Genomic DNA, 14,314 nt, shown 5'->3' with positions numbered 1-14,314 from the left:
AAAAAACACTCTTCAAACTCTATCCTTGCAAAATAAGATCCCATCTTTAATCTCACGTACCTCTCAATTCTTAAACTTGCTATTGCCTCCCAAACCTGTGCTCCTATTTCTTGGTGGATTAGCCATGGGAAATGCAGGGTTACGGGGATAAGGGTGCTCTGAGCGGATGCTCTTTGGAGGGTTGGTGTGGACTCAATGGGCTGCTTCCACACTGTAGGGATTCTATGATTCTATGACTTTTATGTTTAGACCTTGTAATTGCGTGACAAATAAGTTGTACTCTAGCTTTTCAGTGTTTAAGGTGTAAATTGCCCATGGGAGCTGGTGGGATTACTAGCAAATCCACTATAATAAACGTCAGGAGTCAAAACTGCTGTCCCCTTTTTGAATGTGCATGGCATATTAATTATTCTTAAGTGTCACTGTAGGACAAGGTGAAATGTAAGAGATGTTATCTGTTTTAATGCACAACAGAGATGCTGTTGAAAAGCCAGTTGCCTCCAGTATGTTATCTACATTGAATCAGAAATCAGGAATGCAGCAGGTATCATTATCTGCAGTTAATTTAGCCTGACAAATATGTGAATGAAACAGTTTTGAAATGCTCTTTTGCACCATGGTAAGAATGAGTTTCAATGTGGTGCATTGCCACCTTTAGTATGTTGTTATAGTAAGCTGCGTTAGTTAAAGGAAATAGTTTTCAATTTAACTATTGGAAGTTAATCAAACTTCCCTGCCACTGAAGAATAAAAATTGCTATTTGCTAAATAATCAGGCCAGCGTCTGTCTGTCAGTGAGAATGAGCAAGAACAGAGAAAGCTGCCAGGAATACCAAATTGCACAAGAGACATTCTATCTGAACCTGTGCTTTTCATTTCATTGCATCTACATTCTCAGGCACATCTGCCTGGGGAAGAGGTGCAGTTTTTATAGGATCAGGTTTATGAAGGAGGCCGTTCGACTGCTATGCATCCGCTTGAAGAAAATGTGTGGACAGATAGCCTTAAATCTAAAAACAAAGATTTGCAATTATATAGTGCCTCTCCTATGATAAGTATAACACAAAGCATTTTATAGGCAATTAAGCACATTTGATGTATAGTCACCGTTGTAATGTGAAGAGGAAATTATTACCAGGCATGCGGATAATCACAATCCCATTTTATTGCTACTTTCCAGACTGGAAGAGGAGCATTTAGTGTCATTCATCTTGCTAACCACAAGGAAATCATGGATGTATTTGTTTATGAAGCGACAGAAATATTTTTTTCCAGAAGCTAGACTGTCAAGACTTGTATTCATGTTGCCACGTAAGGTTCAGTGTTTATTCTTCATCTTACATACAATTGTATAAAATCAGTGGACAAAAGCAAAAGTTGATTCATCAATCTTGTCTCATGTAACTACAATGCCCAAAGTACCACACACCATCAATCTTGAGAGAGACAAAAAGAATCCAAGTCAAAAAATGTGGCACTGGAAAAGCACGGTAGATCAGGCAGCATCTGAGGAGCAGGAGAGTCGACGTTTCGAGCATAAGCTGTTCATGAGGATCCTAGGCCAGTCTGGAAAATGTATCTCCAGTCTCCAGTTGTGATCAGCATGTGTCCAGAAGACTACACAATCCACCTGCAGTTTTATGACTGATGATGAATTTTTTCATTTATATCCATTTTTGTGCCAAACACGGCAATAATCTGACTGGCAACCTTTATGGAATTCTTACCAGCTATAGGGAAGGGCTTATTGCAAGCTTTCAGTAGGTCACTTGTGAAGTTTCTGCAGTCAGTGAGGAGAATTGGAGAAGGAGAGAGATGTAGATTCAATGTGAGGCAGTACAGCTTCACTGTACTCCTGGGAAGGCAGCTAAACTACATCGGTTCCTTGTTTGGCGCTCCCGTGTAGAATCAAGAGTTGCTTGATGTCATTGTGCTGTTATATCTCAACATAAAAGTTTAGGAAGTAGACAGCTGAATGTTGCAGTCAGGGCGCAGAAGAAGAAGTCCGAGAGAGCTGAGAAAGTGAGCAGGTGGTTGGATCTGTAATGGGGGAAGCCATGAAAAGCTCAGAAGAAGCCTGCAAACGTTAACACTTCAGTATGATGGTTGCCTACTGCAACTGGGCAAGATTGGAGCTGGGTGGGGGGACCAGGGAATGAATCCTGGGCAGGTTTGGCTTCATGAAGAGCTGGAGTTATGCTTGCAATTGAGTATTGGAGTGTCATTTCACTGTGAAGGGGTGCTTAGAGCCAGGAAAGGAGAATGGTTGACCAGAACAGGAGCAGTTGAGGCAGTTCCATAATCAAGTAGTTCTTGATGGAGTTTTGCGATCAGATCAGCATAGACTCATAGAGTCATAGATTCTGGATTAGTGGTGCTGGAAGAGTTCAGGCAGCATCCAAGGAGCTTTGGAATCGACGTTTCGAGCAAAAGCCCTTCATCAGGAATAAAGGTAGTGAGCCTGAAGCATGGAGAGATAAGCTAGAGGAGGGTGGGGGTGGGGAGAAAGTAGCATAGAGTACAATAGGGAGTGGGGGAGGGGATGAAGGTGATAGGTCAGGGAGGGGAGGGTGGAGTGGATAGGTGGAAAAGGAGATAGGCAGGTAGGACAAGTCCAGACAAGTCATGGGGACAGTTACTGAGCTGGAAGTTTCGAACTAGGGTGAGGTGGGGGAAGGGGAAATGAGGAAACTGTTGAAGTCCGCATTGCTGCCCTGGGGCTGAAGTGTTCCGAGGCGGAAGATGAGGCGTTCTTCCTCCAGGCGTCTGGTGGTGAGGGTGCGGCGGTGAAGGAGGCCCAGGACCTCCATGTCCTCGGCAGAGTGGGAGGGGGAGTTGAAATGTTGGGCCATGGGGCGGTGTGGTTGATTGGTGCGGGTGTCCCGGAGATGTTCACAGAACACACCAGATGGCCTCCTTCTTTAGAGACCGCAATTTCCCTTCCCACGTGGTTAAAGATGCCCTCCAACGCATCTCGTCTACATCCCGCACCTCCGCCCTCAGACCCCACCCCTCCAACCGTAACAAGGACAGAACGCCCCTGGTGCTCACCTTCCACCCTACCAACCTTCGCATAAACCAAATCATCCGCCGACATTTCCGCCACCACCAAACAGACCCCACTACCAGGGGTATATTTCCCTCCCCACCCCTTTCCGCCTTCCGCAAAGACCGTTCCCTCCGCGACTACCTGGTCAGGTCCACGCCCCCAAACAACCCACCCTCCAATCCTGGCACTTTCCCCTGCCACCGCAGGAACTGTAAAACCTGCGCCCACACCTACTCCCTCATCTCTATCCAAGGCCCTAAAGGAGCCTTCCACATCCATCAACGTTTTACTTGCACATCCACTAATATCATTTATTGTATCCGTTGCTCCCGATGCGGTCTCCTCTACATTGGGGAGACTGGGCGCCTCCTAGCAGAGCGCTTTAGGGAACATCTCCGGGACACCCGCACCAATCAACCACACCGCCCCGTGGCCCAACATTTCAACTCCCCCTCCCATTCTGCCGAGGACATGGAGGTCCTGGGCCTCCTTCACCGCCGCTCCCTCACCACCAGACGCCTGGAGGAAGAAAGCCTCATCTTTCACCTCGGAACACTTCAACCCCAGGGCATCAATGTGGACTTCAACAGTTTCCTCATTTCCCCTTCCCCCACCTCACCATAGTTCTAAACTTCCAGCTCAGTAACTGTCCCCATGACTTGTCTGGACTTGTCCTACCTGCCTATCTCCTTTTCCACCTATCCACTCCACCCTCTCCTCCTTGACCTATCACCTTCATCCCCACCCCCACTCACCCATTGTACTCCATGCTACTTTCTCCCCACCCCCACCCTCCTCTAGCTTATCTCTCCACGCTTCAGGCTCACTGCCTTTATTCCTGATGAAGGGCTTTTGCCCAAAACGTCGATTTCGAAGCTACTTGGATGCTGCCTGAACTGCTGTGCTCTTCCAGCACCACTAATCCAGAATCTGGTTTCCAGCATCTGCAGTCATTGTTTTTACCTCATAGAGTCATGGAGATGTACAGCATGGAAACAGACCCTTCAGACCAACCCGTCCATGCCGACCAGATATCCCAACCCAATCTAGTCCCACCTGTCAGCACCTGGCCCATATCCCTCCAAACCCTCCCTATTCAAATGCCCATCCAGATGCCTTTTAAATGTTGCAATTGTACTAGCCTCCACCACTTCCTCTGGCAACTCATTCCATACATGTATCAACTCTGCGTGAAAAAGTTGCCCCTTAGGTCTCTTTTATATCTTTCCCCTCTCACCTTAAACCTACGGTCTCTAGTTCTGGACTCCCCCACCCCAAGGAAGAGACTTTGTCTGTTTATCCTATCCATGCCCCTCATAATTTTATAAACTTCTAAGAGGTCACCCCTCAGCCTCCGACGCTCCAGGGAAAACAGCCCCAGCCTATTCAACCTCTCCCTATAGCTTAAATCCTGCAACCTGGCAACATTCTTGTAAATCTTTTCTGAAGCCTTTCAAGTTTCACAACATCTTTCTGATAGGAAGGAGACCAGAATTGCACGCAATATTCCAACAGTGGCTGAACCGACGTACAGCTGCAACATGACCTTCCAACTCCTGCACTCAATACTCTGACCAATAAAGGAAAGCATACCAAACACCTCCTTCACTATCCCATCTACCTGCAACTCCACTTTCAAGGAGCTATGAACCTGCACTCCAACGTCTCTTTGTTCAGCAACACTCCCTAGGACCTTACTATTAAGTGTGTAAGTCCTGCTAAGATTTGCTTTCCCAAAATGCAGCACCTCACATTTATCTAAATTATGCTCCATCTGCCACTTCTCAGCCCATTGGCCCATCTGATCAAATAATAATGAAGAATTTTAATCATGTGAAGATCAATGAGATTTGATGATGATGTATCATTAAGATCGGGAGTGATGTGCTGAGAAATCCATGGTATCTGTCCTGAAGTAATTTGCTATCTGAGGTGCAGTGTGTGGGGTGTTTGATCACTGTCTATATTTACATTTTTAAACATGTTACGAACATTTACTACATGTTACAAATAAGTTCTACATCTATTGTAGACTGCATCACTTTTGGCTGTGGTATTTTGGAAGATCAATATTGTCCGATGTACTCATGGTTCATGTCATATAGGGGTGACACGGTGACTCCATGGTTAGCACTGCTGCCTCACAGCACTGGAGTCCCAGGTTCGATTCCAGCCTTGGGTGACTGTCTGCGTGGAGTTTGCACATTCTCCCCGTGTCTGCTCGGGTTTCCTCCGGGTGCTCTGGTTTCCTCCCACAATCCAAAGGTATGCAGGTTAGGTGAACTGGCCTTGCTAAATTGTCCATAGTTTTCAGGGCTGTGTAGGTTAGGTGCAATAGTTGGGGTAAATCTAGAGTAATAGGGTAGGGGAATAGGTCTTCAGAGGGTCGATGTAGACTTGTTGGGCTGAAGATCCTGTTTCCACATTGTAGGGATTCTAATTTTTAAAAAATGCTTTGAAACAAAATGCATGTCACAACCAGTATTATTGGTATCTTGAAGCACCAGCTCATGGGTATTAAGTATTAGGCAGCTCTTTTCCTGGGCTTCCAGCGCATTTGTCTGCTGCATTCTCCATTCTGCCTAGAAAACAAGCTTTGGCATACATAGCTTCGTGTATGTATTAGGGTGGCAAAGCAATACTAAAATAAGAGGGTCTCAATGCCAGTGAGCAATTAGAGTCCTAATGATGGATCATTTTGTGAAGGCTCCAATCACATCTGAGTAATTGTGCCGAAGACACACTTCCTTCATTTTCATGCCCTGCTTTTCAAGTGTCACTGGTAGCCATCTTATGTTGCTATATTGTGAGAAAAGTTTCAGACAATAATTGCTCAGAACAGTGCAAAAGTAAATTGTGCATGTTGACAGATTGGGTTGCATAAAGCTGTCCCTTGATGCATGTTTTCTGTTTTGAATGTGTGACACCAAGCCTGCGATCCTTGCTGAGTAAATCCCTTGTAGGAGTTGTGGTATTTTCATCGATGACTGTTCCTCCTGGTGTTTGCCACATTCATCAGTATATGATGAGTGAAGATTGTTTGAAGTAGTTTTTTGCCAAAAATCGTCTTTTTTCTTTGCTAAGTCTTTACCTTGGGCCTAATTAGTGATAAGTGGTAGAGGATACACCACCGCAGAGCATCTACAGAAGAGGCACTGTACTTAGATAATATTTATTTCATGATACCAACAAGTATAACTACATTTGATCGGGCATCATCTCTGGGACTTTAGGGAGTGGTGCAGATTAATCTCTGTTTAAAAACTCCTCATCTTCACCCATAGACTGTCTGAGAGATGTCAGTAGGATGGATGGAGCCAATATACTGTTGAATGTTAATTATTTCTGAACATTTGCCTTATACTGTATAACAGAAGAAAATAGTGTGCTGCCTGGGGTCGCAGGGTTAACAAAGAAAGTACAGGGATTCTAATGATGCAGTGCTATACAATGATGGGACTCTGCATGTAGACCATCCATGTCTGAGACTCTGATGTCTGTCTTGCATTGGTTGCTTTAAGTTAATTCCTCTCTATGCCTACTATGCAAGGCAGTTCTGGGAAGTTAACCATATATTCTTTAAAGTATAGTCTTGCTGTCCTCTGCCTTTCAGTCAGTCACATCCAATTCCATGAAAATGGAGTAAATGATCAATTAGCATTTGCTTTCACAGTGCTATTCCAAGTGCTTGAAGATTTTGTACTGTTCAGCATTCACTGTCCAGTCTGTTGCATAGGTGAAACTTCTTGAATCTTAGTCAACAGACTCAAAATTATGTGTAAATTGACGTAGGATCCAGATCTTTCCCAAAATGTTTTTGTGGCAATTGTTTTTTTGTTTTTAATGATCTAATGCAAATCTCCATGTTATGTTTTCATAGTTTTTTGCTGTTTGTTTATAACAATTTGTTAAATCATTGCTGAAGTTTTAATCTGGGTAAATAAATTAATGATTTATGTTATCTCTGCTAAATTCTATTTTTCATGCATTGCAGGAGCAGGCCTGTTGTGGTTCTTGATGCTTTCCTGCAGCTACCTCCTTCAATCAATCGTACAAAAATGGAATGCTTTGAGAATGGGAAGCCTGTTGTCTGCATCAATGTTTCTGTGTGCTTTAGTAACAAAGGAAAGAAGATTCCTGGTCACATAGGTAATAATTACACTGTTCTCCTGCCTTTGTGTGGTGGTGGTGGCAGAAGGAATGAATGCTGAAGGCGGTGAATATAGTGCCAAGCTTTGTTCTAGATTTCCTTGAGTGTTGTGGGAGCTGCACTCATCCAGGCAAGTGGGGAGTACTCGTTTGCACTCCTGACTTGTGACTGGTGGACAGGCTTTGTGGGTGAGTTAAGTTGTGTGAGTTAAGTTCTTGTAGCTATGGTGTTTACATGGCTGATCCAGTTCCCCTTCTGGTTAATGTCAAGATCCACCCCTTTATTGCTTGTTGGTTGTGAGGGATTCCAGTGGTGCTCATGAAGTTGTATGTTCAAAGGAGATTTGTTAGGCTCTGTTTGGTGGAAATTTTGTTAGTGGCACTTCTGTGGTGCAAATGTGACTTGCCACCCACCAACCCTAATGTGAAAGCAGTCCATGCTGAAAAGCATATGGAATAATGCATCTTAGCAACTTTTTCGTTTGAAAGCAATACATTGAATAAATCTTCAGTTACTGCAACAACTGCTGAAATTATTGTACGATTTAAAACAAAAATCAGAAAGCCATATTGCTAACTTGCAATTATATTGTTATATTATCTCCACGTTTGAGAGACTGCATCAGTCCAACTATTTGATGTGGAAATACAAAAGAGTGAGGCAGTGACACTCATAAGAATGATATTTCACTCTTCACAAAAATTGAATAGTGTATTCAAATGTTATAAAATGATGATCAATACTGTAGCTGATTTCAATTTGCAGAACTTATGCATTCTCCAGTTGCCATGTCCATAAAGTTTCTTTTGCAAATGCGATGCATACAAAACGCTTGACTCTGCCATAATTCTCATACCTTTCTTAGTTAACAATATTGTGAAAACAAGAAACAAAGAGAAAACTGTAAATCGCTATTAATGAGAACTTGGATCTCATTTTCTTTTGTATTCAAATTATGGTGAACATGGATCTGATACATTAGTTATTTAATTGAGAGTTGCATAGTTTATTGGAGCATGCAGTGGTAGTTAGTGTTCTGTTTTGTGTTCCCACTCAAGAAAACGAAGGTGATGTATATATGATGTTTCAACATGTGTATATCACATTCTGTGCTTGGAACACCTGGAAGTGGTGATTAGAAAGGCAGTGTACTGAAGTGACAAGATGACTCAGTCAAATTAATTAAATGTATGGGAACAGTCAAGTTGCAGCAACAAACAATAGAAGTAAGATAATATTACCCAAGCTGCACACTGCTATCCTGATTAATTTGCTCTGTCATGTTCACAGGTCTTTGATTGTAAGATTGAACTCTCAGCACTGAGTTTGAATTGCATTAATATGGCAGGGCTACAGCGGAACCTGGGATAATGGTTGTTATGACATTAATCTCTGCTTATTAATCTTATTAACTCAGATTTCTAGCATTCAGAATAAGAAATTAAATAAAATGTTGAAATTTAAAATTAAAAACAGATTTCTAACATGATTAGCTTATCCTTACCTTGTGACCTACAATGCACTAATTTCTTTTAAAAAGTGATTATCTCTGAGTATATCAAAATTTGAGTTTAGAAGTGGTTAGTTTTGCTCAAAACTTTAATTTTGTGAATTGAATTTGGATTGTGCAGTCTGAGCATGTGCACTGTGTATAATTTCTCAATGACCAATAAACATTTTTTTAAGCTTTTAATCTTTTTGAAGAAAAGTGAGGAGACAAATTTCAGAGTATTAGAATAAAATTTATAATGTTTTGTGAAGAAACACCATCGTCCAGTTGGACAATTAGGAATGCCACTTATGGTTACATGTTTACTGCAGCTTCAGTGTGATGCTCCTAACCATTAGAAAATAAATAAAGTTGAAAGGAGGCACAATGAGGTCAAATCTAAAGGAGATGAAATAAAGATTGTCATTCTTAGTTACTTGATCATCTAAACTTAAGCTTCTAAATTCATTTTCTCTTTTTCCACACAAATATATATTTGTGTATATGTGGAAGTGCCATAGGCTTTAATGACTGATGTATGTCCTTTCAGCTGTTTACAACAGTATTGAGCCTACTCAATTAGCCCTCAACAGGATCATCAGGGTTATGGAGACACACAGGAAAATGGAGTTGTGATCATGATCTTGTGTAATAGTGTAGCGTGCTCAAAGGATCAAATAGTTTCCCATTGCTCCTTTGTTCCCATACTTGCAAAGTTTAAAGTGTCCAATCCAATCTTATATGATTTTGATCAGATATTATTTACTGAATGATTTTTGCTAAAATTTGCATTAACATTGATCTTAAGATGATGTGGACCTAGCAATGCATCTCATTTACACTGTATACATTTATGTGCAGTGCCCTGTTATCTGTGAACAGAAACAATGCGCCCAAGCATTGAATCTTTTTCGGTTAAACAAAAGCTTTGGGAAAATGGTTCCCTAGTTCATTCTACTTGGAAAGATCTCATCCATTTTGAATTCACTTGAAAAAGGAATCAGCACCACTCTTCTCAACCAGTATAAATTATTGTACCATTGAAATTTTGCTGTTCTTGTGATTCCGTCCCAACAAATGCAAAATGAAAACCTTCAATAACATGTCGTATTTTCTTATAAATTCTCAAGTTGTGAACTACTAAGTGACTAGTGTTTGAAAGGAACTTTTTAAGAGTCTGCATTAATTGTTAAAAGATTGATTGGAAATTTTCTTGGATAACAATAAGTCCTCATCCATGTGACCTGCAGACCTAGATCTGGAAGCAATACCAACATAAAGGAAATAAAGAAGGTAGTAGTGTGGCTGGCAAATAGCATGGGGAGAGAAGGCCATGATGTAAAGCAGAACACAGAATTCTTGAGGAGAAAGATTAAGTGTCACTCAGGAGAAGGTCAGTTGAACAATTTTGCTGTGAAGGAGACCAAATTTCTTGGAAGTACTGGCTGAGCTGGCTAAAAATGTCACAGCTTTTTAAACCTGTCTGAGACACTTCCTGGAAGTGGCCAACCATGGATTCAGATACTGTTGATGGGTTGAAAAGGAATTCTGGGCAGTTACATCATCAGGAAGGGAGATGGGTTGTTTGAAGTGCACTACGTTGATGGTAATTATACCCATGAAATCTGAAGTTTAAAGTAAGATCACACTCCTGTTTGAATGAAGAACAGTACTACAGAGCTTAAACATTCTATTTTTAGAACTTCTACAGAAAGAGGTCCTTTGGCTTATTGTGTGCATGCTGGTCATCAAACATCCATTGATTCTAATCACATTTTCGAGCACTTTGCCTGTAGCCTTGTATGCTATGAATTTTCAACTATTCATCTAATATTACTTCTAATATCTTGAAGGTTCTTGCCTTTATCATCCTTACAGGGAATGAGTTCCAGATTCCCACCACTCTATGGGTGAAAGAAATATTCCTGAAATCCCTTCTAAATCTCCAGCTCCTTAATTTAAGATTGTATCACTTATGTACAGCTCTCTCTACTAAGGGGAGTGTTCCTTCCTATCTACCCTATCTGTATTCTGCAGAACTCTGTACATCTCAATCAAGATTAGATTAGATTACATCACTTACAGTATGGAAACAGGCCCTTCGGCCCAACAAATCCACACCGCCCCGCCAAAGCGCAACCCACCCACACCCATTCCCCTACATTTACCCCTTCGCCTAACACTACGGGCAATTTAGCATGGCCAATTCACCTAACCTGCACATCTTTGGACTGTGGGAGGAAACTGGAACACCCAGAGGAAACCCACACAGACACGGGGAGAATGTGCAAACTCCACACAGCCAGTCACCTGAGGTGGGAATTGAACCCGTGTCTCTGGCGCTATGAGGCAGCAGTGCTAACCACTCTGCCACCGTGCCACCCACTTCAGATCTCCCTGTGCCTCTCCATCTTCTCTGCTCTAAGGAAAACAACCACAGCCTGTCGAGATAAGAACTGAAAGAACTGTGGATGATGTAACAGAAACAAAAGCAGAAGTTGTTGGAAAAGGTCTGGCAGCATCTGTGAAGGTAAAACAGAGGTAACGTTCTGAAGAAGGGTCACCAGACCTGAAACTTTAACACTGATTTCCCTTCTCAGATGCTGCCAGACCTGCTGAGCTTTTCCAGCAACTTCTGTTTTTGTCCCAGCCTGTCTAGTCTCACTTCATAGATGAATAAGTCCAGCACAAGAAAGATCCTGGGAGAATCTCTCCTGCACCCTCTCTGGTGCAGTCACATCCTACCTGTAATGTAGTGACCAGAACCACCTACAGTTCTTCAGTTGTGGTTTAATTAATGTTAAATGCAGCTCCAACATAACTTCATGGCTCTTGTATTCAGTGCCTTGACCACTAAATGCAAGTATCCCATATGCCATCTTAGCCACCTTATTTACTTGTCCTGATGTCTTCAAGATCTATGGATATACATACCAAGTTTTCTCTGATCCTCTACTTCCTAGAATCCTACCATTCAACATTTATTCCCTTGCCTTAGACCTCCCAAAATGCATCACCTAATGACTTTTAGCATTAAATTTCATTTGCCCGCTTAACCGATCCCTCTATATTGTCCTGAGGTCTATGGCTTTCCTCCTTGTGATTTACCACATCATCAAATTTTTGCATTATCTGATCATAACTTCTAGAATGTTGTCTAGATTATCATTGTACCCAACAAATTCACAAAATTACATGATATCAAGATCACACAAGAATAATTCTACTCCTTTGTGTTAACTTTATTGAATAAAGGACAATTATTATAAAGTTATGCTCTCTAAAGATCCAGGTTTGTAAATGTACAATAATGAGGTAGAATGTGGAAAGGTAATCACCATTCTTTCAGTGTCATCAGGTCAAAATCCTGGAATTCCATCCCTAATGTTGGACTATAACCTGGTGTTGTATGATTTGAAGTTCGGCACAACATCGTGGGCCGAAGGGCCTGTTCTGTGCTGTATTGTTCTATGTTCTATGTTCTAAGTTCTAATGGCTCTGTGAGTCTATCTATAGTACATGGACTGGTATGGTTCAGGAAGGCAGCTTATCACCACCTTCTCAAGGGTAACAATGCTGGCCAAGCGCTTGCTGCACCTTGTCAACAGCCACAAATTGTATCCTGCACACTGTTCTATTACCCTGATGAGGAGGTGACATTGTTGGACTGGGGTGGACAAAGTTAAAATCATGCAACACCAGGTTACAGTGCAACAGGTTTATTTGGAAACACTAGCTTTCGGAGTGCTGTTCCTTCATCAGGTAACTAGTGGGGCAGGATCATAAGACACAGAGTCAATAGTGCAAGATCATAGTGTTATGCAACTGATATGATATATTGAACAAACCTAGATTGCTGTTAATTCTTTCATCATTTAGAATGGGTTGCAGGTTTAGATTCATTAAATGTAAATCCCAGAACTTCTTTCATGCCACATTCCCAAGATAACTTAAGGTTTTATAAAATGTCATCTTTTTTATAAAACCTTAAGTTATCTTGGGAATGTGAATTGAAAGAAGTTCTGAGATTTACATATTAATGAACTGAAACCTGCAACCCATTCTAAAAGATGAAAGACTTAACAGCAATCTAGGTGTGTTCACTATATTGTATCAGTTGCATGACACTATGATCTTGCACTATATATTCTGTGTCTTATGAACCTGCGCCACTAGCTACTTGACAAAGGAGCAGTGCTTCAAAAGCTAGTGCTTCTAAGTAAACCTGTTGGACTATAACCTGGTTTTGTATGATTTTTAACTTACTCTGAGGCACTCGTAAAGATTTATGTGCCTGTCAAGCACATAAAGATAACATTTTTCATTGTATCTTGATACGCATGACAGTAATAAACCAGATCAAAGTGAGTGACATCCCTGACTCTTTTTCAAGTCTAGAATGCTACCTGGTGTCTTCCACTAGGAAGACTGATGCAAAGGTGCAAAACAAATCGGTGTTACTTGGAATTGCTCTTTAAAGTAAAACACAACTGCATTTCATCTTGTTCGATTCATTCTAACTGTTTAAGTCTGGTGCATGAAAAGATAATGAAGGATGATAAGAGATTTGATTAAAGTTGAGGAAGCCATTGTACTCTGGGGAGAAAATGTTTTGATTCATCTATTTCCTGTTTTCAGTTAGCTAGTAAAATTAAGCTTTATTTTTCTGAAACAAGAAGTGAAGTTTTACACCTCTTAAAAACAATTTTCATGCAAATTGAACTTTCATTTTTCAGGATTTTGAGTATTGGTTGAAAGGGGAAAAAATGAATAAGCATTTTGATCTATCCTGTCTAAAATGAGTGGTTTATTTTTGTTATCCTGTTACAATAATGCAATTGGACATCTTTGCTTGTATCATGAACTAAATGTATAAAATGAGTTTAGGCACTGAAGTCAAGTACCTGTATCTTGCTTTAGTTTTAAATGGTGTGGTAAATATAAGAAAAACTGAAGCCATTAACTTGATGAGTTTCCTGTTTCTATTCGGGTAAGATCAGACATTCTTTAGACTGTTGAGGAAACTGTATAAAGTTTTATTACTACCATGGAAATTTATCTAACAGCTGTACATGTTGAGAATATAAGCAGAATGGATCAAAATTCTTATGAAACTATTGGAAATAGTAAATCATGTACCCTGACCTGAGTTGCATACATGAATTCGCAATATATATTTTGACTGAAGGATTTTTGCTGTAATTGTTCCTGTAAAATTGTCAATGGAATATACCGGTAAATATCATTAATTGTACATATCAATACAGTTTAATTGCATTCAATATTCATATCCAAATATATATATTTTTTCTAAAAATATTGTGCTTCGTTAATGTGATGCTGCATGTGCAGACACGTTGGTATAGTCGATGAAATCTGTCTTCCTTTTCCCAGCAATTAATTCTGCTGAAAGTTTACTTCAAGAGACCAAGAATTTTGTCAACAATTTATAGCACTGTAAATATTTAAAAACTATTAAACCTGTTTAATTGTACAGATCAAAAACCTTAATGAGGTGCATTTTTATGATGGAGACTGAATAAAATATTGATAGTAACAAATGATGCATATAAGTGATTTGTTTCTAAGAATCAGCAGTCTGATTCTACAAATGTTAGCATAACAAA

At 40.7% G+C, this 14,314-nt stretch overlaps 1 protein-coding gene across 1 annotated transcript in view; it reads left to right on the top strand.

Moving 5' to 3' along the window:
- itga4 (integrin alpha 4) overlaps window positions 1–14,314 on the top strand; it is a 170,470-nt gene that overhangs the window by 70,069 nt on the left and 86,087 nt on the right. Inside the window, exon 14 of the mRNA XM_072579090.1 lies at window positions 7,043–7,197. Within this exon, the coding sequence (XP_072435191.1) occupies window positions 7,043–7,197 (155 nt within the window). The remainder of the gene's footprint in view (window positions 1–7,042; window positions 7,198–14,314) is intronic.

The sequence above is a fragment of the Chiloscyllium punctatum genome, chromosome 10 (genome assembly GCF_047496795.1).
Source record: "Chiloscyllium punctatum isolate Juve2018m chromosome 10, sChiPun1.3, whole genome shotgun sequence".
In the NCBI taxonomy this organism is placed as follows: domain Eukaryota; kingdom Metazoa; phylum Chordata; class Chondrichthyes; order Orectolobiformes; family Hemiscylliidae; genus Chiloscyllium; species Chiloscyllium punctatum.
This window is presented reverse-complemented; position numbering and strand designations above follow the sequence as displayed.